The sequence below is a fragment of the Clupea harengus genome, chromosome 5, assembly GCF_900700415.2.
Source record: "Clupea harengus chromosome 5, Ch_v2.0.2, whole genome shotgun sequence".
Lineage (NCBI taxonomy): Eukaryota > Metazoa > Chordata > Actinopteri > Clupeiformes > Clupeidae > Clupea > Clupea harengus.
In genome coordinates, this window is record NC_045156.1 from 8,192,048 (window position 1) to 8,214,423 (window position 22,376).

At 41.5% G+C, this 22,376-nt stretch overlaps 2 protein-coding genes across 2 annotated transcripts; both read right to left on the reverse strand.

Moving 5' to 3' along the window:
• Positions 1-86: 86 nt before the first annotated feature.
• Positions 87-13,113, reverse strand: zgc:77375 (uncharacterized protein LOC402927 homolog). The gene is made up of 8 exons (XM_012838480.2): positions 11,868-13,113; positions 9,535-9,738; positions 8,969-9,081; positions 7,696-7,789; positions 5,029-5,062; positions 3,670-3,844; positions 3,152-3,340; positions 87-2,653 (listed from the first exon to the last, which is right to left on the reverse strand). The coding sequence occupies exons 1-8, from the start codon at positions 11,982-11,984 to the stop codon at positions 2,212-2,214; spliced, it is 1,368 nt and encodes a 455-aa protein (XP_012693934.2). The 5' UTR covers positions 11,985-13,113; the 3' UTR covers positions 87-2,211.
• Positions 13,114-13,207: 94 nt separating this feature from the next.
• Positions 13,208-19,741, reverse strand: isy1 (ISY1 splicing factor homolog). The gene is made up of 11 exons (XM_012838524.3): positions 19,618-19,741; positions 19,029-19,051; positions 18,865-18,916; positions 18,673-18,738; positions 17,907-17,949; positions 17,681-17,793; positions 17,372-17,489; positions 16,784-16,906; positions 15,227-15,351; positions 13,892-13,981; positions 13,208-13,586 (listed from the first exon to the last, which is right to left on the reverse strand). The coding sequence occupies exons 1-11, from the start codon at positions 19,618-19,620 to the stop codon at positions 13,479-13,481; spliced, it is 864 nt and encodes a 287-aa protein (XP_012693978.1). The 5' UTR covers positions 19,621-19,741; the 3' UTR covers positions 13,208-13,478.
• Positions 19,742-22,376: the final 2,635 nt, after the last annotated feature.

Genomic DNA, 22,376 nt, shown 5'->3' on the forward strand with positions numbered 1-22,376 from the left:
TAGGAATAAATCTAAAGTTGTTAATAAAAATAAATACCTTCTAGATGCATCTTTGTTTCAATGGTAGCACTTTCTTTTCTTATGCCTTATGTATTCGAAAAGAAGGAAAATATCGTTCAAGAAAAAATGATTTGTAATCTTACAAATACGTTTAAAAAATGTTTAAATATAAATATGCTATTGTAATGTGGGGGAATAAAATATCTAAATATGTATGTGATATATAATAATCTAACATGTATTTCTTTAAAAAAAAAAAAAAAATCTGAAGTAAATATTTTACCTGCTTATCCCATAGGTAAGGCACCGCAAAAGAAAGTGAGACCATTAACAGTTCGTCCCACTGTCCCCCTTTGATCATATGGGCAGTAACACTGTTGACCTATAACTCTAATGTATTTTGTGCAATTTAAAATAGGAGACAATGGCAAGAGTAACACAAATAGTGCCTGATTACAGACGCTTAAGCCACAGTAGATTTTCACCCATCCCCCGACAAACACTTATTGCAGTTCTCTTCATCACGCTTGCACCTAAATATGCTTATTTGTGTTTCTTTCCCTGAATGTTTACCATCCAGCTGGTTGTAGTTTAACTGTTGTTTGAGTGCCTGTGGCTAGGACCTGATTGACAGATGTTACAACAACAAACAACACCATCTTGCAAGCAACAAACAAGACTGGCTAGTTCCTCTCGGGTCCAAGATACTATTTTTACACACCCAAATGACCCTGAGCAACATGGGATACCTATTTAGAATGAAAGGAGAAAACATATTTTTTCCCTGCAGTTTTAATGCATGGGAAAAATGATGGTGGGTGAACCTGCTTTTAAGCCTTAAGAACCTTAAGAAGGTTTCACTGGACTCAGTATTCTCAACTTCAAGATCTTTCAGTCGATCTGAAAAAGACCCTGGTCTCCAGCTGTAACGGGAGGCTTTCACAGAGCTATGGATATTGACCTTTGCCCTTTGTACAGTTCTCCTTTTAGAGTCGGACTCAAGGATCCATTTTCTTTTCCACAAGCACCGAAGATGGGTGGAAAGTTCATGAGCAGAAAGTTAAAAAAGCAAGAATAACTCATTATAGTAACTCATTATGGGAACTCAATATAAACACAAACAGATTATGAGGGTACAGTACACAAAGCTAAAACAATATATATATATTTTTAAATGTGTGTCTCATAGTTTCTTGGTCAGTGCAGTCAAAGCTATTCTCAGTCACTCTCATATTCTCAACACCTCAACATGTAACATTTAACCATTAACAATTATTTAGACAATAAAACGTAATTTGTAACTTAAATTACATCTAGCATGTTTAAATAGGATTTAGGATTCTTCACGAGTACACCTGGCAATAAAAAAACACTGATGTCTATGATATACTGACCTAATTACAAATATTAGCAAAGCACTTTCAAAAGCGCTACTGCTATCACCACCTGAAAGACATACGGTATTGAAAATGAACCTACTGGAGTGTCTGACGCGTCATGAATTAAGATACTATGGTTAAGATGCATTTAAACCAGTGCCGATGGCAGCTAAAACACAAAGACAGTACTGTGTCCACTGTGAACTGCTGTCTCAAGGTATTGGTCAAGTCTGTGCTCCTACACAGCTCGTCAGCCGGAAGAAAAACATGCAAAATAAAAAAAAACAACAGTAACAAAAAACGTGACAGACAACGGCAAATCTTTTTTTTTTTTTTCTGCAGACACAGCATCTTCTGGAGAGGTTTACTCAGGGGCTGAAAGTGATGACATCATTGTTCATGTCCATTTCCTTCCCCTTACAGCTGCTCAGATGATGGGCGCCGCATCTAGGCCAACTCAGGGCCAGATCTAGGCCTGGCTGAGTTGCTGTAGGGAGGGTCTGTTAACATCAACAACACCATCGGATCCAACCTGCGGAGGGCTTTCAGTGCGGGCACTTCTAAAAGCATGAAAGGGACACAGCCCGCACTGGGAACCTTCTGGAAGGTTTCACTGGACTGTATAAGAAACCTTTCCAGGCTGAATCAGACCCCTGATGCTGCGTACTTGATGAGTGACCACGGATCTGATGACATTGCTGTTCTGCAAACAGGAAGTCTGACTAGTATGATGATGTCTTTTTCCAACAAAATGCCCAGGCCAGTCTCTCACCCTTACTTTCACCCCCTCGCCTTCTTTTGCTAAATATCATCCTACCCTACCCATCCTACTCTAAACGGGCGCCCCAAACCTCTCCTGCTCAAAGATGAGCTCCACAGCGGCATCCACATCTTGCACGATGTGGTCCGGCTCCACGAGTGCCGGGTCGAAGCGGAAGTCGCGGTGGCCGTGGAACACCGTCTCTTTGATGGAGTGGCTGGAATCGGGCGGCACCTCTGTGTGAGGGTTGTAGACACCCGTGCACACCAGGATGGACTTGCAGGAGGTGGCGGAGGGCGATGCCAGCTCACTCTCCCAGCGACAGTCCACCTCCTGCGATGCAGTGGCGGCAGCAGTGGCGGATGCAGTGGAGGAGGGGCTACCTCTGAGCCCCGCACCCACCCCCGCCCCTGCCACAGCTTTGGCCACAGTTTTGGTGCTCGTGCGACGGGCCCGTTCCTCGAGGTAGCGGTTGTAGAGGTTAGCACCGTAGATGTCGGTCATGAGGTTGTCCCTGGTGGCACAGAGGAGGAAGACAAAAACGAAACAGGAGCAGTTAATTTGGGCAGGAAGCAGATTCAGCTATCTCCGCACTAATTAAAGTAACGGAAGGAGGAAGTATTGTCTCTGAGGGTGGATGTTTATTTTCGGATTAGCAGGAAGCATTTGTGCCACCTCCAGTACAACCACTTCTGAACAGAGCCAAAATGTGTCTATACTGTGGTGGATTATAAAGTGAAAAGAAAATGTAAAATGACCACTTCTTCACAAAGTTTACAGACCGCAGCTTTGTAATTAAAATAATTTGCAAACATCTCATAATTCTTGTTTTTTTTATGAAATCTGATTTCAAATTGAAAATGAAAATATTTTGATTGGATAGTCTCCACCACATTTCTAACAAATCCTCCACATATATATATATATCCACCACACTTTCCAAAACGAAAGCTCCTGGTGGTGGTAGTCGTGCTCTGCGGTCTATTTTGCCACTGTGCCACTGTGCGCTTACCCGATGGCATAGAGGGATCTAACGGGGGCCCTCCAGCCTCGCTCTGCGGCCTGCTCCCGGATCAGGTACTCTGCAAAGTGGTAGGTGAGCTCACTGGGCTTCCCCATCAGGGCCTCGTACTTCAGGTCCTTCCCCGTCACCTTCTTGTAGATGTTCTCCAAACACACCAGGAAGGTGCCATGACCAAAGCTGGGCAACAGACAGGGGGTGGTTTAATGACCAAAGCTGGGCAACAGACGGGGGTCATTTAATGACATGTGGAAAGGAAACTTGGGTCCTGTCCAGAGGTAATTCCAGGGGCTCAGCCTGCAACATGTGTGTAGATGTTTACCATATGCATAGGCCAACAAAGCTAAAATGGCAACTAAATGTTGCATTTTGTCCAGATACAAAACTGCTTTATGTTTCCAAAGTCACCAAATTTGCATTTATCCTTGTAACTGCACCAAAGTAACTGCAATTATGGATTCTATTCAATATCTTCAACTCCTCCTCCAGCTCCTGTGCTGAGTTATTACCGTGGAGACGGTGCCTCGGCCATCCACATGAGGTCCATGTTGCAGGCCAGTAGAGGGAGGTGATTGGGCGGTGAGTTCACATAGGTACTGCCCAGGTTGCCATTGGTCAGGAGCACGTCCACTATCAGCTGCAAGTTTGTCTCCCATCGGATGGGCTCACCAAACAGGATAACAGCTACGGGACGGGGGAAGGGAGGACCCAGCAGAGGGATGGATGGTCAGACAGAGAGTATAGAAAGAGAGTAGGGGACAGCAAGAGAAAGGCTGCTTGGTCAATGTCAACTAAAAACCACTGAAACATAGGCCACGTCATAAATCACAGGTACTGTGAAATATGCCAGTGTGCTGTCAAGACCTGCAAATCCATGTGTCTAAATTGTATTGCCAGTCTTCCTGTTTGTCCAGTGTAAACAGGGATTGGCACATCAATGACTAATTGAAAAAACAACTTGACATAAATGCCCTCCTTGGCCAGAGGGCAAGTAATAAATCATTCAGTGGACACCAATTACCAACAAGAATACAAACAGAGTCAAACGGGTCAGCTACGGTCATGTCACTTTCCCTAGATAAAGCTCACATAAAAAATTAAAACATTGATATCTTTACTTAAAGAGACAGTAGCAACAACCTGCCACTTTTTTAAGCAGTTTTTGAGTTTTTTTATAAGCAACTAGTATTGGTATCATCGTCAGATTAATGTTCATGGTATATGGTCATGTGAAGGACAGATAAACACACCTGATGTTCCAACTAGTCACCCAGGCTATGCACTATGCAGTTATGTGGTCCAGATTGGATCACCACGTGAAAATGGAAAAAAAAAACTTTCACAGCACTACATCGCCAAAAACATAACTTAGCATGCCAGCAAGCCGTTTTTCAATGCCTACTGTGTTGTTGTTTTTGGTAAGGTTTTTTGCATGCCTTTACAGTAGTTGGATTCTGTTCACTCCCTTCCTTCAAAGTGTTCCAGTAGACTATTCTATTTCATGTGGTTATGTAATAATACTGCAGTAGCTTAAATAGCTCTGTGACTGAGCACTGAGATGTTCTCAGTCTTTTACTGGCTAATGCACAATGCCTACACCATTAGCACGGCAAGTGACTGCAGTAAAAAAACAAAAGTCTATTGCTATGGAGCTAGGTCAAACATACAACCCTGTAAGTAAATGCAAAACTGGATCAATAAACTTGACAATAATTAACAAACATGTTTGTTAAATCGTTAACATGTTTACATACAGCGGTGGTCAATGCATGGTGAGGTAAATAGAGTACATTAGGGGAAGTTGATCTCACTCTATTACCATATGTTTAACTTAGAGGTGGGATGATGGCCAGGGAGAGAAAGCTTACCTTCAACTTTAGGGAGGTTTACCAGGAGAGAAGACTGCAGAAGAAGAACACACAAGAGAAACAGCATTATTATTAATTATCTGTGTGTGTGTGGTGGGGGGTGTTAAGGCCTCTCCAATATGTGGCCAGGCCAATACAGTACTGCACAACACATACAGGAGGAAGGACTCACTAAAGTGAAGGGGTATATTTTCTTGGCTTTTGAAAAAAGGTTCAAAAAAGGACTTTTACCTTTATCTGACTCCACCTCTAAGGTCTATTACTTCATGATCAACTTGGGGAAACAACTGTCTATCCAAGGATGTGTGTATAATTCATTATTCATGGTGCAACATGATGGCAAAGCATGGTAGAGGGTCGCAGAAAATCTGAAATACTGGGCTTTGAAAATGTAACTATAGCTTGGTTTATTCAGTCTTGTCAAGTTCACCAAGTATCTCACAGGTACATTGTGTGCAAGTGAGTATCAAAGATATATATATATATACAGTGGGGAAAATAAGTATTTGAACCCCTGCCGATTTCGCAAGTTTGGCCACTTGCAAAGAAATGTGTGATCTATAATTGTAATGGTAGGTGTATTTTAACAGTGAGAAATAGAATATCAACAAACAAATCCAGAAAACTGCTTTTTATAACATTTATGACTTTATTTGTATTTGATGCAGAAAATAAGTATTTGAACCCCCAAGCAAACAGCAAGAATTCTGGCTCCCAATGACCAGTTATGTGCCCAAGAAGCACACAGATTAGTCCTCATTTGGCCTAACAAGGTACACCTGATCTCAACTGGTGACGTGTATAAAAGAAACTTGTCCAAAGAATCATACTTCACACCTTCAACCTCACCACCATGGGCAAGACCAAAGAGTTGACCAAGGACGTCAGAGATAAGATTGTAGACCTGCACAAGGCTGGAATGGGTTACAAAACCATCGGCAAGCAGCTTGGTGAGAAGCAGACAACTATTGGTGCGATTATTCGTAAATGGAAGCAGCACCAAACAACTGTCAATCGCTCTAGGTCTGGGGCTCCATGCAAGATATCCCCTCGTGCGGTATTGGTGATCATCCGAAAGGTGCAGAATAACCCCAGAACTACACAGGGGGAGCTTGTGAATGATCTCAAGGCAGCTGGGACCACAGTCACCAAGAAAACCATTGGCAACACACTACGCTGTAATGGTTTGAAGTACTGCAGCACTCGCAAGGTCCCCCTGCTCAAGGAATCACATGTACAGGGCCGTCTGAAGTTTGCCAATGAACACTTGAATGATTCTAAGGAGGATTGGGAGACAGGATGTGGTCAGATGAGACCAAAATCAAGCTCTTTGGCATCAACTCGACTTGCCGCGTTTGGAGGGGGAAGAATGCTGAATATGACACCATCCCCACCGTCAAGCATGGAGGTGGAAACATTATGCTTTGGGGCTGTTTCTCTGCCAAGGGTACAGGACGACTGCATCGAGGGGACTATGGATGGGGCCATGTACAGTGGAATATTGGGCTTGAACCTCATTCCCTCATTCCCTCCCATTGAAAACGCAACCTTAAGGATTTGGAGAGGATCTGCAAAGAGGAGTGGACCAAAATCCCTCCTGAGATGTGTGTAAACCTGGTGACCAACTACAAGAAAAGTCTGACGTCTGTGCTTGCCAACAAGGGTTATTCCACCAAGTACTAAGTCATGTTTTGCTAGGGGTTCAAATACTTATTTTCTGCATCAAATGCAAATTAAGTCATAAATGTTATAAAATGCAGTTTTCTGGATTTTTTTGTTGATATTCTGTTTCTCACTGTTAAAATACACCTACTATTACAATTATAGATCACACATTTCTTTGCAAGTGGCCAAACTTGCGAAATCGGTAGGGGTTCAAATACTTATTTTCCCCACTGTATACACTGTTGTGTGCCTGTCTGTAAGTCTGTGTGGGCGGGTGTGTGTAGGTGTGGGTGTGGAGCTAGGGGGTGTCACAGACCAGAACGGAGTGTCTCCAGAACAACTGTCCATTTAACCAAACAAAGGCCCTTGGCTGCAAAGTCACCATAACCTTGTTCAGCCTGTTTGTAAGACCTGGGTGATCTGTTACAACCCCCAAAGTTCCAGGAACAGCCTTAGTCATTGTGGAAATCAGGAAATCACACTTTGTTTTTCTTGGCCTGCTCTGGTGTCACTGTTTTCACCAATAATAATCATGACAACGGACTTGGCACGAGCGGCGAAAAAGCACCAAGTTTATATTCACCAATACAGGAAATCAAATCAAATAAACAGTGGCACACTAGGGAGATAAGTACAAAGAGCCATTGCAATAACAATACCACTGTAATTCTAATGTGATCGTAACAGCTATTAACACAGACTTAGAATGTGGTGTAAAGGTACACATTTCCAAGTTACCAGGAAGAGAAGGACATCTGGCCACACTTCATATCAAATTTCCTTAGTAGTATGTACTTAAAACTTCCTGTACTAAAGTGAAAAATCGTACTTTGTGTGTTTGTACGTGACGCTCTTGGGGTTACGGTTACTAACATGTAATGATTTATAATTACATGAGAATTACATAGTAATATTTCTGATTTACATACGTTTACTGTAATAGGGACAGTTTATGTGACGCGTGGCCAGACGTCTCAGTACAGAAGAGGTTGTTGAACTGACCGGTAGCCGGGGGCGTCTGTTGTGATCCACCATGTCCAGCAGGGGAAATGACTCCCGCAGCATATCGATGCTGACCACCTTCATGAACCCCAGGCTACAAACACTGATGTAAGGATCCACACTCAACTCTGAAGGGCCAAGCACAACATTTGAACTTTCCCATACACATGCTGGGAGTGAGTAAACGTCACAGTCTTGCTGTTAAGCACTGTTTACACTTGATGTGACCCACAGTTGATACTTTTTTGTGGATGGAACTGTAGTTTGTTTTCCCAGTTCCCAGCAGAGAAATCATTTGCCGTTTTAAATGGTAAAATGGTTAAAAGGTCTTAAAGCAGAAACTTAACAGAAAGTCAACATTTTAGAAAAGGGGTAACTGATGTTAATTACCAGAAACATAAATAACTGTAGAGATAATATCACTAATGAGAAAGTCTTCAGTTACTAACCGGATATCAAAGATCAGATACTTTTACATAACATAAAAAGAAGGGCATCTGTTTCAACACGGCTCCTGTGTGGGCCATTAAACAGGCACTAGTAATAATTTATTTTATTTTATTTCAACTTTGACTCAGCAGTTTTTTTTTTTCTCCTCCTTAATGTGTTTTCATTCTTCTGTCGGGGACTATATCTGGGCTCACTTCCCATCATTCGAAGAAAAGTAATCATGGTCTCACAGTCTTTGATGACGGCAGCATTACTCATAACCTAACCCAGATTCTGGTCTGTCTGCATTGCGTAACTGTTTATTAGGTTGAGGCCCAGATGAATGCTTCTCCCTGTAATCACAGACCACCTCGGCATTCGGTTAAAACTATGCAGCACAGACGAATGGCTGTTATAAAACAAACCATCGCATCCCCATCTTGCGTGTGAAACAGATGCAGTGCCATGTGGCCTTGTGTGTGTGTGTGTGTGTGTGTGTGCTGCAGCATCACACCCTCCTTAAACCAGGCAGCACAGAGCACTGAGCCGAAAGCACCCCCAGGCTCACTAAGCTCACCAAAGGGAGAAACAACATTGCTTTCTGATAGAAACATTTGTTTAGACTCCCTACTTGAATTGCATGCTTCGACATGGCCCTTCAGTAGCACCTGTGATTATGCATTCGCAGCCTTTACATCCAGAGCGCTGTTTTCACGACTGTCCGCTTTCCAGCCGAATGACAGCTGTTCAGTTTCAGACAGGAGAGTGTTGGGTAGCACTGCACTTGGGTAGCACTTTTTTCCATGGTTGTATCAATTAAAATGTGAGTGTTTAGGAAGGATACTTCTTGGCAATGTCTAGAACCGGGCCTTGTCCAGAGACCAGGATGCATTTGTCATGGTACTTCGTGAACATTCTCAGAGGACTATGGGACATCATGACTTGGTCTTGGGAGATCTGTGTGGAGGTAACAGAGATTTGCAAAAATGTCCCCAATAATATAACACTCTAAAACATCAAGTACAAAATGTACCGCACAGTCAGAGATAGAGGTGACCGGAGAACACACTATACAGTGGCAGAGGTGCTAATGAACTGCACAGTGACTGAGCAGCTTACATTATTATTACATAGTACATTAAACAAGTCAGGACAGTTTATTTCTATTTCATCTCAATAATTAAATCATTTTAACATACCGGTACATTACAACATACATTAGCCAGTATAGCTGCTATCTATGACAACATTATCATGTCAATCGTCTAAATAATGATATTATACTCAAGTTCATATAGGGGCATATTCACACTTTACTGACACAGCAGAACCTGTTCTGCTTCAAGTCTGACCAAAAGCAGGGAAGTGAAACAGTGCGTGAGACACACAAGGAAACTGAGAGTAGCTTACAGGCACTCCCAAAATATGGGACAACTGGTCGGCCTTCTTCTGGCGAAGGCAGTTTCCAGCGTTGGTGACGAACACAACAGGGACGACAAACTGGCCATTGGAGTCCACCAGTCTTTGAAAGGCCTTCTTTGCTGCAGGGATGGGGGTTTTCCCCCGGACGAGGACTCCATCAATATCAAACAGCAAGCCAAAGTCCGGCTGGAACTGTTTCGGATTCATTCACACACACACAGACACACACACACACACAGACACACACAGACACACACACACACACACACAATCAATATGATGCAGAACATTAAGCTATCAGGCTATCTTATTGTGCATTAATCCCTGCACCAACAACATGACTTAAATACTCACAGAATCAATAACACAGTCTATATTAAGCCGTATTTGTCTGATTGCACTGCTAAATAATGACCAGTGTACAATTAGGCCTACTGGTTGCAAACAGCTCCTCTGACATCATTTACATAACCACTATTAGGGTTCACAGCTTGAATTTGTGACCTTTAAGACATCGGCATGACGCAGCATTCTCCAAATCCGCCACCAAACAGAAGGACAATAAAGACAGCCAGTGAGGACTGTCCGAGGAATCTGATTACACAAGCGCCAGGGAGGAGGATTCTGCTCAACTGTGGCTACCCTACCCAACCCGACCCGCCAAAGCTTGGACATGTATCCCTTGTTTTCCAGCATTGTCGCGAGTGCACATTTCTCTTTGCATGCATTTGAGGATTATGCCGTCCGGCACTGCCAAAGCCCGCAAGAGTCAACATCTGTGTGTTCCCCTCTGAGAACAGTTGTTGTTCAGTTGCATAGCACCATTTGAAGACCTGCCTTGGCAATATAACTCTAACCATCTTCCTTGCTGTGGTTTCTGACCTGAGGGCTATAAATGGACAGAGGCCCCTTCCCTTCCACCTAGCCTTTTCCATTCAAAACTACATGATTGAAGGGGTGTAGACTCAATTGTGTGACTAGTTTATTATCCTCACTGAAATGTTTTGTGTTTTTTATTTTCCCAAAAAATATACACAAACTCTCCAAGTCTATCTCCCAATCCAAAGCCAAACCACAGATCGCACAGTGTGGAGGGCCAAGAGTCGCATCAAATGGCTCGAAGGTACTGACACGAGCCTGAGGTATGCCACACTGGCCAAACAGGTCCGATTTCAGGGACAAAGTCAGGCTTGAAGCCTCATCCTCGAGTTCAAGCATGAACATGTTCAGACTATCCTTTTTTTATTGGGACTAAAGTCAAATTTCAGGGAAGTGTCATTTGGCTAGAAACAACACTAATATGTCGGGGTAAACAGTAACGGACCTAATTGAGATTTGGGGTCAGTGTTCCAAGTGGTGCCATTTCCTATACAATCATTCACTGACTAGGCATATTACCAGCACTTATATTACAAACATGTCAGATATTCCCATACACAGAAGCACTCAGAGAAAGGGATTTATATCTGATATCTGACCTTGGTTTCAACCTGTGAATAAAACCTTTATCAAGGTTGCAGACACCTTTTACATTTGGTAATGAGAAATAAGAGCTACGTTATAGGCCTACGTGTCAATTAACAAATGTTCATGGTGTATGGCCGACCAGCATGATGTATACGATTCCACGCTCCAATTGAACATCAATTATAGGCCTATTGACGCAAAATTGTGGACGTATGTAAAGAATGAACTGCATGTGCAATGAAGCGTGTGCTTACGAGGCTTTGTGCCTAGGAAGACCCTCACTCCAGAGCTTATATGACCCCCTAATCCCACAGGGGAACACGTAGCTAGGAGAAGTTGAAAATTACAGCCCTGTTATTGAATAAACACTGATAACGGGCCGCTGCTGCAACGTTTAAATGAACGTGGGATTTTTCCATCGCCTTGCAGTCTAATAAACAATCTCATTTTGGACGTTTGCATCAGCACGACTCCATTGCTGAAAGACGTTTAAAAAGACAAATGTAGATGCTAGTTGGTAGATAGTCGTTACAGTGTCACCTAATGCAACAAACACACATATAGGAACATCCAAGGCAGATAATATTGAAAGTTATGCTATGGATGGATATATTGAACGAAAGAACGCCAAGCTTCAAGGCGACTTTCTAAAGTGCTGCTTTACCGGTGTCATCAACAACCCAGCAGTCTCGAATAAACCAAGACCAAGTATTTCACACTCTAAAAAAATAACATGGTCCCTAGAACAAGACAATCACAAAGATAAACAAGATGCTGCTATCATTACAGTGATCGCATCCCATCGATGCACATCAACGGCACTGCCATTGGAATGTACATAAACAAGGGCTTACCTTGCTGTTTGACGTTGCAGTGCCGCACAAACCGCATCGGGCCAGTGCGGTCCCTCTTTCGCCTTGCCGGCTACATAGGCTGTTCACCGTGCGATAAATCGAGTTTAAGACCTTCATTTCTGTTGTATTTCGCCAGTTTGCGACTCCCCTGACACCGCCTGTTGTTCCTGTCCGGTTTCAGCCTCGTCTAATTCCTCCATATAGCTTTTGTAGCTCTGAGATGTGACGACATGAGGAGGTGGTCCAACGTAGTGGGAGAATAAGGAAAAAACATGACCCTCTCGAGATTATCTCGACCATAAGAAAGAAGCAGTCAAAGATACAGTTTCAACGCCTTACATCGTACAAGAGCAATCGACCTAATTTCTATTCAGCTTTTTACATGCTATAAGGAAAGAAGGCGTCTCAACACCGCCAGCGCAACAAGGAAACAAAGGCCACCACAGCTGTGCAACGGATTCGTGATGTCACATTTGAAATACCAGCTGTCATTTGAAATCATACGGAGTTACGATAGATTGTGTTTAATATAAAAATAACTTGTCTTGACTATTACTTAATAGCATAAGAGTTCATATTAACAGTCATCATAATTCAAAATAGTCCAACCTGAAAAAGGTCCTGGTATGCCAAATGGGCACTTTTTCTGGGGTTTTTTTAGGCTGAGTGTGACCAACATAGGCTAGGTAAACTATGTTACCTTTGTTGTGAGGGGCATCGGAGAGTCTGGGGTTACTAGTATGTTTTGATGTGTTCACCATAATCACACTCTCATTCTTATATAATGTGCCTTTGTTTTATTAACTGTTCCTCCACCCATTTAGTCACCTTTCTTTAGGAGTCCTGTCTCTGAAAATCCAGAGGAAAATGTTACCCACATATAATTGAATTGGTATGAATTTTGTCCACTAATTTAACACAACAGGGGGGAATACATCTGAGGACTTCCATTACTGAGTTTGAAGCATTTTACGCATTATGGAAATTCCATGCAAGGTGCTCAGAAGGAACTGTCGAGCACGTGACCAGGCAGTGTGCACGGAAAACCTCACTGATGGATTTGTAAATGCAATGATTTGATTTAGCCCTGATCGTGTGACCCTGGTTTCTCCACAACGCCTGTTGCTTGAGCGGTCACATGCAGTGAGCAGCCTTGCATTTCAAGATCCTAATTCAATCTGCATGTAGTTACTTGTACTATCTGGGATGGAGGTATTTTGAGCTCTGGCACAGAGGAACACATTAATAGTTTGGATCAGAGAGAGCACAGAGAAAAAAAGGCTTCATATCAACCACCTCAATTATCGCCGGGAAATCTTGAAAATGATCATCACCCATGGTTACATGTTTGTAGAAAATAGTTTACTCAGCAAAAGAAATGTATACAAAACAGATATTTACAGTTATATTCCGTCATAACCACTTCAGAGGGATGGCAACAAAGACGTTTTGCACTTAGAACTGCCCTGTTTCACAATTATTCTCCTCTGGCTGTTACATCATTTTGAACATTTTCCCACCCTCTCCATCTCTCTCGCTCGCACGCACGCATATGGTAACACAGACACACACACACACACACACACACACACAACTCGAAAGAGGAGGTCACTACAGCCCAAGCAAGGCTTTAGCCTCCTCACTCTGAGCCATGAGGCTCTCACTGGCATACTTCTGAAGCAGCTCCATCTTTTTCCTCCTCACCAAGGCCTCCTCAATCTGGAGAAGCAAAAAAAAAATCATTATTATGCAACATGTTCCTGCAATGGTGTTCTCAGAAACACACGGAATTTAGTGTGTAGATCACATCATTTTGACACTGTGTGCTTTGGAGGCCTCAAATCTGGGCTCTCCAACTACTCATTCAGGATGTTGAATGGAAAAATGGACCACTCGCTTGCTTGCTTGCATTTATTTTTGAAAGTGCACAAACTGTGTGATAAAATTACACATTTATTATACAAATAAATACAAAATAAAAATTGTACAAATAAAAAGGAAGAGCAGAAGACAATGGCTCTCACCTCCTTCTGTGAGGGCACAGGGACATGAGCGATGAAGGACTGAACGCCTTCCTCTCCCTCCATCTGATCCCTCGTCTCCTCGTCCGAGTGCTTAAAGACAGGAATGGGAGTGGTTGCATAATGACAAGCTTACAAAATCACACTGGATTAAAGTTTAGACGTCAAGACAATATATAAGGCAGACGTTTTTTTGTTTTGTTTTTAAACAAAAACATTTATCTTGGTAATCATTCAGAGGTCTGTCACATCGCAATGTAAATACTAGTGCTGTCAGTTTAACGCGTTATTAACGGCGTTAACGCAAACCCATTTTAACGACGTAATTTTTTTTATCGCGAGATATTTTTTTTTAGATTAACGTTCTTTTTGGCCTCGCAAACTTTAGTTTTTTTTCAAATGCTGTTGCAACAACTAGTAACCTTAGAAAAACTACAGCACCACGCCGGATCTAGCTAGACCGGAAGCAGAACAATAGGCACGCCATTTGGGCTTGGAAGCCGGCCAATAGTAGTAGGCTATCGTTACGGTTTGAGTGAATGGTGAGCGCGATACGGCGAAATGGATGAAAAAAAGCTTCTGAATGGAGAGTTTACTTTTAAAAGTTGTGTTGTGCAAAAGAAGCGAGCTTCACTGTTGTCTGAAAATGTCAACAGGCTTGTCTGTTTGAGTAACTGGCTGAAAGCAAAGAAGTAGTAGGCTTACCTTTTATTGGTTACCTAACTGTTAAGAGTCCTTGTTTACCTGAAATGTGCACTTTATAATTTTATTTTGTACCGCCCTGTTTGGCAATGTTGTTTTTCAATAAAATAAAACATTTGCATAAAGCAAGCCAATCCACTTTTCCATGTTGATAAGAGCATTAAAATGAAACAAATGATGGAAAAAAATAAATGAAGGGACATTTAGAATAGCAAAAAATGTGCGATTCATTTTGAGTTAACTATGACAAATGCGATTAATCGTGATTAAATATTTTAAACGTTTGACAGCACTAGTAAATACGTTATAAATATCAATATCACAACTTAAACAGCCAACTAATAAACATTTCTCCTCTCTAAATTTACAAAACAAACATACGTTCACACTCAACCTCAGCTCAACCAAAAACACCTGACATTTCCCCAAACCTGTTCCGTCATCACTGCCTGTTGTTGATCTGCTCAGTTCAGTGCTAATGGCGTATGGCCTACGTATGCAGCACACACCCATCACTTCCCCACTCGTTTGCCATCGCTTGTCCACTGATTTTGAGTCACCCTCACTGATCTGAGACCTGTTGCCCATTTAGGGAAATTACTCCCAGCCTTGGTACTCAAGTCAGGTACTGCTTACCTCTTCTGCTTGGACAGCATAGATGTGCTCCTCCTCTTCCTCCTCTTCTCCTACTCCTCCTCCTTCACCTCCAGCCAGACGCGCCTCCTTCTCTGCTTTCCATTTTTCCACGGCCTCGGCTATGGCTAAGACACAATGGACGGACACAAATGCTCTTATTCAAAGACAGACATCCATGACTCCTCAAGACATGATGCGCGCACAATAAAGCACAGCAAATCCTTTGAAATCATGATCACATGGCCACTTAATACATACTGTATGTTAAAACAGCAACAAATACATAACATCAAGACCAGAGAAACCAATACAGACATTTATACTTTTCATTTAAGAAGCTTTTATCAGCAAGGAATAAACTATGTGTAGCCCCTTGGAATTCAACCAAACACTGTGGTGTTAACCTTGCACTACGAATTCAACTACAGGAAGTCAACAAAGAACAATCTATCCATTAAGAATTAGTAGCAGTACTAAACTACATACATATATATATATATATATATATATATATATATATATATATATATATATATATATATGTGTGTGTGTGTGTGTTATATGTAGCAGTTACATTCCTGCACTTCTTTTTCCTTTCTAGGTCGTTTTTCTATTTCTTATGTAAAGTAGTATTTATTGTTACACCAGGTTTTTTATTGCTCTTAGCTTGACTGTTCTCTCCCTTGTAAGTCGCTTTGGACAAAAGCGTCTGCCAAATGACTAAATGTAAATGTAAATGCAAATGTGTGTGTGTGTCACAGTTTCAATCAATACAGTGACTAGTCCTGAGGACCGAGTAGCCACAAGCTGGGTGAATGCAGGTACTCAATCAGTGTCATTTGGGTATGGCACAGCAATGTCAGTCACATGGTGTCCACTAAACTGCATGACCTCTTATAGCCACAGGGCCAGTGGCTGGGACACCCGGACCAGCTTCTTATGAGCAACCTCAGGCTTCCCATGCTGCTAGCTGTCAGCGGCTCTAATACATTTGTACAAATGGGAAACACATGTCCTGCTAGTAGCATCAAGAGGATAAAGACACCCGCTGTACTGCAGGGCACACACAAAGACCCCCATTGTCCCCCCTGATGAAGAGTGGACAGTGTGCGTAAATGGGTGTGCGAGTGAGTGTGCGTGTTTAAGACTGGAAGTGAAGTCACGTTTGGAATAGTAAGGAGTCACCACGAGGCTCTCAAATTCCGAGGCACGAGATACTCAAGATGCCAGGGGGGCTTTTGCTTTTTCCCTCCCCTCCTCTCATCCACTGGTGATAGTGAACCATAATTCAATGATTAGCCTCGACCACCCTGACGCTGTGCACAATCTGTTATATAACGACAGATGTAGCTCGTTCTCAGAGTTAATTTAAGAGACGAAGTGTACAGTGCATGTCCGGAAGGGTTTTCTTTTTAAAAGGTTTAGCTGGCCATGCCCAGTTATTCATCTGGTTTTTCACAAAAAACAAGATGTAGGAGGATATTGTGTGTCTTTTTCCATAATAAAGATAATAACAAAAATGTGCAGGACTGATGGGATTTCACTGGCTCGGCCTACCCTGTTTCTCATACTCCTGCTCCAAGGGCACCAGCATGCCATCGTCCTCGTCTCTGTAGCCATAGTACTCGGCGTCGATCTCCTTCATCAGCTCGGCACGGGCCTTTCGGGGTGGAGGGGCGGCTGAAAGGGGGTGCACACGTGAGGAGTCATTCGCACAGACAGGTCCCAATCATTAACACACTCAATTGATACGACAGTTGGAGATCTTGCCATTTTCGAATCAAAGCGAACATGCTGACGGCGATACGCGGAGAGATACTGGTGTGTATTTAAGAATTTCACTGAGCCTAACTGCCTGACCAAGGTCCATTTCAGTCCTCGAGAGCAGGAGGGTTATGATGACATCACCACAACACCATGACTAAGACAAAGGGCATGAAATAACATACTCTCTTAACAGGCTGTAATAGTTAAATTGGACTGAGCCCAGATCAGTGTAGAGGGGTTTAACAGGCTGTAATAGTACAATTGGAATGAGCCCAGATCAGTGTAGAGGGGTTTAACAGGTCTTGAATAGGTGCTCTACACACCATCTTACACACAGCTTGCTTAATAATATGAGATCTACCAGCTGTGCCTACTCACGCTCTTTCTCAAACAGTTCTCGGACACCGGGCAGGTCTTTAGCAGCGCCAAAATACTTATATCCTCGATTTCCCGGAACCTCTTTGCCCTCATGGTCAAGCATTTTTGGTCCCACTTTCTGCAACAAAAACATTATTAAGATTGTACAAGTACCGGAAGATTGCACTCCTAAAATGACCATCAATAGCTCATAAATAAACAAACTGGAACAGCCAGGAAAAAAAACATGTGAATAATCATCTATAGTCTCTACAGCCAGTGGTACCTACAAAATGCATCTGAAGTTAGGCGTCTTTCATTAACACTCACCCCATAGTCAGGACCTCCGAGTTCTTTGATCCGAACCTCCCAGTGGCCCTTCTCTCTGAGCAGCTTGTTGATTTCGTCGTTGAGGTCTCTGATCTTAAATTCACCCAGACCAGCTGAAGAATGATAACAGAGAGTGTCACGTCTGACATTGCATGTGCCATAAACCGGTGCCATTTGTTCATTAACCTTTGATGTGACATGGCATACAATCATGTCTGCAACTCACCATTCTGAATCTGGGCCACCTTCTTGGAGATTTCACTAATGATCTACAAAGTTGAGAGGGAGAGGAGTTACAACTTGTTTAGTTAAATCTTTGAGTTCATCAATGCAAAGCAAAATGTTGAAAGAATAGAGATGATATCTACTCAGGCATTTTTCAGCACACCCAAAATTATAATCTGGGACACGGTTAAATAAATCATTGACAAAATGTGTGTTTTTTGTTGTTGTTTTTTTTTTTACTTTTAGTTAATTTCCCACCCACAAATTCTGAAAATGTTAAGGTAAAATTCAATAGCATTATTTCCATTTCCCAGCACATACACTAGTATTACAATCTAATACTATATATAAATGATCTCATATCAATGCAACACAGTGTGCAAACGTTTGAGGGGGAAATAGCCCTTCCTGTCTTTGCAATTACAGATGTGTTACTATGACTGAACTTTCAGAATTGACTTTTAAATATTAGACGTTCTATCAGAATTGTTTCCTAGTACTTCAGTCTGATTAAATGTTTTACATTTCTAACAGATCTTAGTATATATTATGAAGCAAACCATGAAAAGGACACTATGCAATAATTAATTAATTACCAGTTTGAAAGAAAAACAACATCTTAATTTGGCATTTGCAGAACTCTTCCAGTGTATCCACCAAGTGCTTTAGCACACTCAAGTGGTCAAAATTGGGCCCTTGTTTACATAACTTCAGAAGATTCCCTCTGACAAAATGGAATCTCTATTTAGAAATGTAAATGTTCTTACCTGTCTTCTCCACTTCTCCGCTTTGGGTAACTCATTACATTCTGATGCAAGAAATGGTCTTCTTTCCTGGAATGTCCCGAAGAGAGAGTTTGGATCAACTATTTGAACCTTGTGACCACCACCAATTCGTCCAAATATTCATAAATATATAGCTTTTGATACATTTTCAATCTTATATATTCATATTCTTACCCTAACTTTGCCTTCCTCCAGCTGGGCTTGCCTAAAGCGAGCCAAGGCCGTCCTGTGAGACACAATCAGAAAATTAAAATGAGTTACACATTCTCGGTCACCTTCAAAATTAACGGTAGCCAAAGAATATCACTTTAAGCAGGTAAAATGACAGATGCACTCACATGGCCTTTTCTGCGTTTCGAGCCTATTCCAAAAGGAAAGAACATTTTTATTCAACCCAATGAAAGAAAAAAAAAAAACATCATATAGCTAGAATCTGAATCATTGTGCCGATCACAATTCAGAGACTGACTCAAACTTTATAGTACAGAATGAATATTTTCTTTGGTGATTTTTGAGACAGTCTCATCAAGTCACCTTTGAGACGATGCAACATTGTAACAATAACGTGCACACCTTGGCCAAAACGACTTCTCCCAAGAGAAGAGGGATGTTAAATAGATATTTAGATATAAAGGCTATTTCACACCGCTTGGTAATAAGAATGTACTAATTTCTACCGACATTTAGCCAGATAAATTATACCAGAGACTATAACAGCCTGAGATATCAATTTGACTTCACATGATAGCCAGCGTTAACTACGTAGTCAGTCAACGTATTGCTAGTTGGCTAGGTTAAAAACAGAATCGTAAGTAACGTTAGAAAATTATTTAGATACATCAAATGGAATCGCTAGGCAAAAGTAGTTTGGGGGCAAACGTAACGTATGCATCTTATTATCACAATAGTCCATAAAACTTTACATACCATATTTGCAGTTACAAAAAAAGACCCCGAGATCTGTGAAAAGATTCGACGTTCCCACACGTTTGGACGCAGTAATATGACGAACCTTGATGACAAAACACCGCGACAAGGGTTGCGAATAGTAAATAACAGAATACCGCCACCTAGTGGTTATATATTTTTAATTGCGGTAGTTCACTTTAAAACAGTTGTATCAAGGTTTAACTAAACACAGAGTTGTTTTTAATTGGATAACACTGGCACGACTTCAGATATTGACAAATATTTGAATTAAAGGTGAAATTAGTTATATCAACAATTCGTTGTCGTCCAAGTGGTTGCGTGCGCCCTCCGCTGGTTGACCTCTTTTCCGCTTTGGGTTGGGTGGAGACTGAAATCATCTGAAAAAATGGCAGGCCAGGAAGACCCTGTTCAGAGAGAGATTCATCAAGACTGGGCAAATCGAGAATATATCGAAGTTATAACAAGCAGTATTAAGAAAATCGCGGATTTTCTTAACTCATTTGGTAAGGAATAATAAACATTGAAGCAAATCAGCTTTACATTCTAAGGGCGTACCATTAGCCTTAAATGTCCCCAGTAAATTGCTAGATAGCCAGTTAGCTATCAAGCTAGCTAACATTAACTGTCTAAGTCAAGTTAGCACATTTGGTGTTATTGAGCTCAAGCTTGTGTTTGCAGAAGAAGCTTGTATTGCTAGCGAGAGATTCTTGTGTTGCCGATGTATGTCGACAGATGCCTGACATGTTAGCCAGAGACGAGACTTCGCTAGCTAGGTAGCTAACTTGCTGACGTCAACTGGGTGGTTAATGTTATTCTTCGTTGAAGTCTACCGAAAGAATGCTTATAATAATACGCTGAGTTTCTTTTTCCCAATTTTCAGACATGTCATGTCGATCTCGTTTGGCCACACTCAACGAAAAGCTCACTGCTTTGGAAAGAAGGATCGAGTACATTGAGGCCAGGGTACGTCACAATTTATGGCAGTGTTGTGATTTTTCTGTTTGCATTTTCAGCATGTTGACATGAAATGTTCAATATGTTTCAGGTCACCAAGGGAGAAACATTGACCTAAACCAGGATGACCCGACTTCAGTTCTGTCTCGGGAATCCTCCTATTCTCTGTTTTTGAAAGTCTGTTTACCATACCTCACACATCACATCATGTGTTTCCTCCAATTAGAGGCATTCCATTTTCATACTAATGCTAACTGGATGTGTTGTTTAAACTTTTTGTAAAGTAATTCATAAATGGTCTGACAGGCTGTCCTTTATGTGCACCTTCACTGTAAATGCCAGCTCACATGGATCCTGTGGACTTCGTCAATGTTACTGCACAGTTTTGAACTTCAAACTACAACATTGTAATCATGCAATCAAACCACATTTAAATCAATATACAATTAAAACAAATGTTTTTGAAGTATTATGAACAGATATAGGCATCTCGAGGAACACCGAACCCCTCCCTTCTGCATTACATGTGCTTTGCAGATAGTAAATTGACTGTCCTGAAAAGATCTCCGATCTTACACTGTGGTCCATGTTTTGCATATGGATACCTGCCCCACGTGTTTGTTGTTGAGCATGTTGATACACAGAAGAGTTGCCAAAGTGCGTTGTCCGCTTGTGGTAATTGTCTGACATTTTTACCTTAGTTTTGTGTATGCAATGCAATTTGATTTCACATTTGTATTAAAAATTAAATAAAATGTTTAAAAGGAAGTTTTAAATAATTTCAGCGTGTCAATTTAAGTTCTGTTTAGAGGTAATGTAGATCAATATACGTTTAATGAATACAGTGCAGTTCATTGCTTCTCTTATGTTTGGCAACTGTACCAGCTGAGCTGACTAGATGTAACTAATTGGCGCCATGCTTACGTTTAGTAGCATTGACACGATTCCTCTTTTATCTGTAGGTGTCAATAAAGAATATTTTTGATGTGCCTATAATGAATGTTGGAAAAATAATTATGGACAGTGTTGTATCATTGCTCAGAAGACATTAGGTCTCATCTCTGATTCAAAAGGTGAAATTGTGCCTCTGAACAGTCAAACTAACGTTCAAAAGTTTAGAATCACTAAATATTTTCCTTATATTTGACTAAAAAATCAAATTGTTTTAACCTGAAATTGATCAAAATGAAGTATAGACATTGTCAATGACTTGCAGCTGTAGTGGACTGATTTTGAATAGAATATCTACATAGGCAGAAAAAAGCCCACTTTGTACCTCCATCATTCCTTTCTTTCAATGGCACTTTATGTCAGCTAATCCTAAACTATTCTGTTTAAAAGGCTAATTCATCATTAGAAAACGCTTTTGCAAGGATATCTTGGTTGCTGAAAACTGTTGTGCGGTTTAAGGAAGCAATAAAACGGGCCTTCTTTGGACTATAGTGCCTGGAGCATCAGAACTAAAATGGTTGGAAAGAAAGCTGCCTTCAGAAACTTTTCAGTCTGTTGCTGTTCTCAAGAAAGTAAGGCTATTCTATGCAAGAAACTGAAGCTATCTGGAAAAGGGTGTGCACCACATCTTAACAGGACAGTGTAAACAAGCTTTAACAAGGATAGAAATAGAAGCAGGAGGCCCCAGTGCACAACTGTGCAGGTGAATTAAAACATCAGAAACTATCATTTGAGAAAAAGATGTGTCACAGGTTGCGTCTCATTTGGCTGCTTTATTAAATAATACCCAGAAAACAGTGAAGAGGTTCTGCAATGCTCGGTATGTCCAAGACTGGCCAATTAAAGGAAAA

What these genes read in the sequence shown, in the direction of transcription:
- isy1 (XM_012838524.3), bottom strand. An exon ending in GCAGGAGTATGAGAAACAGG is followed by an intron (nt 15,352 to 16,783) that starts GTAGGCCGAGCC and finishes ATTGTGTCTTAG; the next exon opens with CCATAGCCGAGGCCGTGGAA. An exon ending in ATGCTGTCCAAGCAGAAGAG is followed by an intron (nt 13,982 to 15,226) that starts GTAAGCAGTACC and finishes CCTGTCTTTAAG; the next exon opens with CACTCGGACGAGGAGACGAG.
- zgc:77375 (XM_012838480.2), bottom strand. Translation starts at nt 11,984, where the DNA reads ATGAAGGTCTTAAACTCGATTTATCGCACGGTGAACAGCCTATGTAGC. An exon ending in CCCATATTTTGGGAGTGCCT is followed by an intron (nt 9,082 to 9,534) that starts GTAAGCTACTCT and finishes ACCTCCACACAG; the next exon opens with ATCTCCCAAGACCAAGTCAT. An exon ending in GCCGAGGCACCGTCTCCACG is followed by an intron (nt 3,341 to 3,669) that starts GTAATAACTCAG and finishes TCTGTTGCCCAG; the next exon opens with CTTTGGTCATGGCACCTTCC.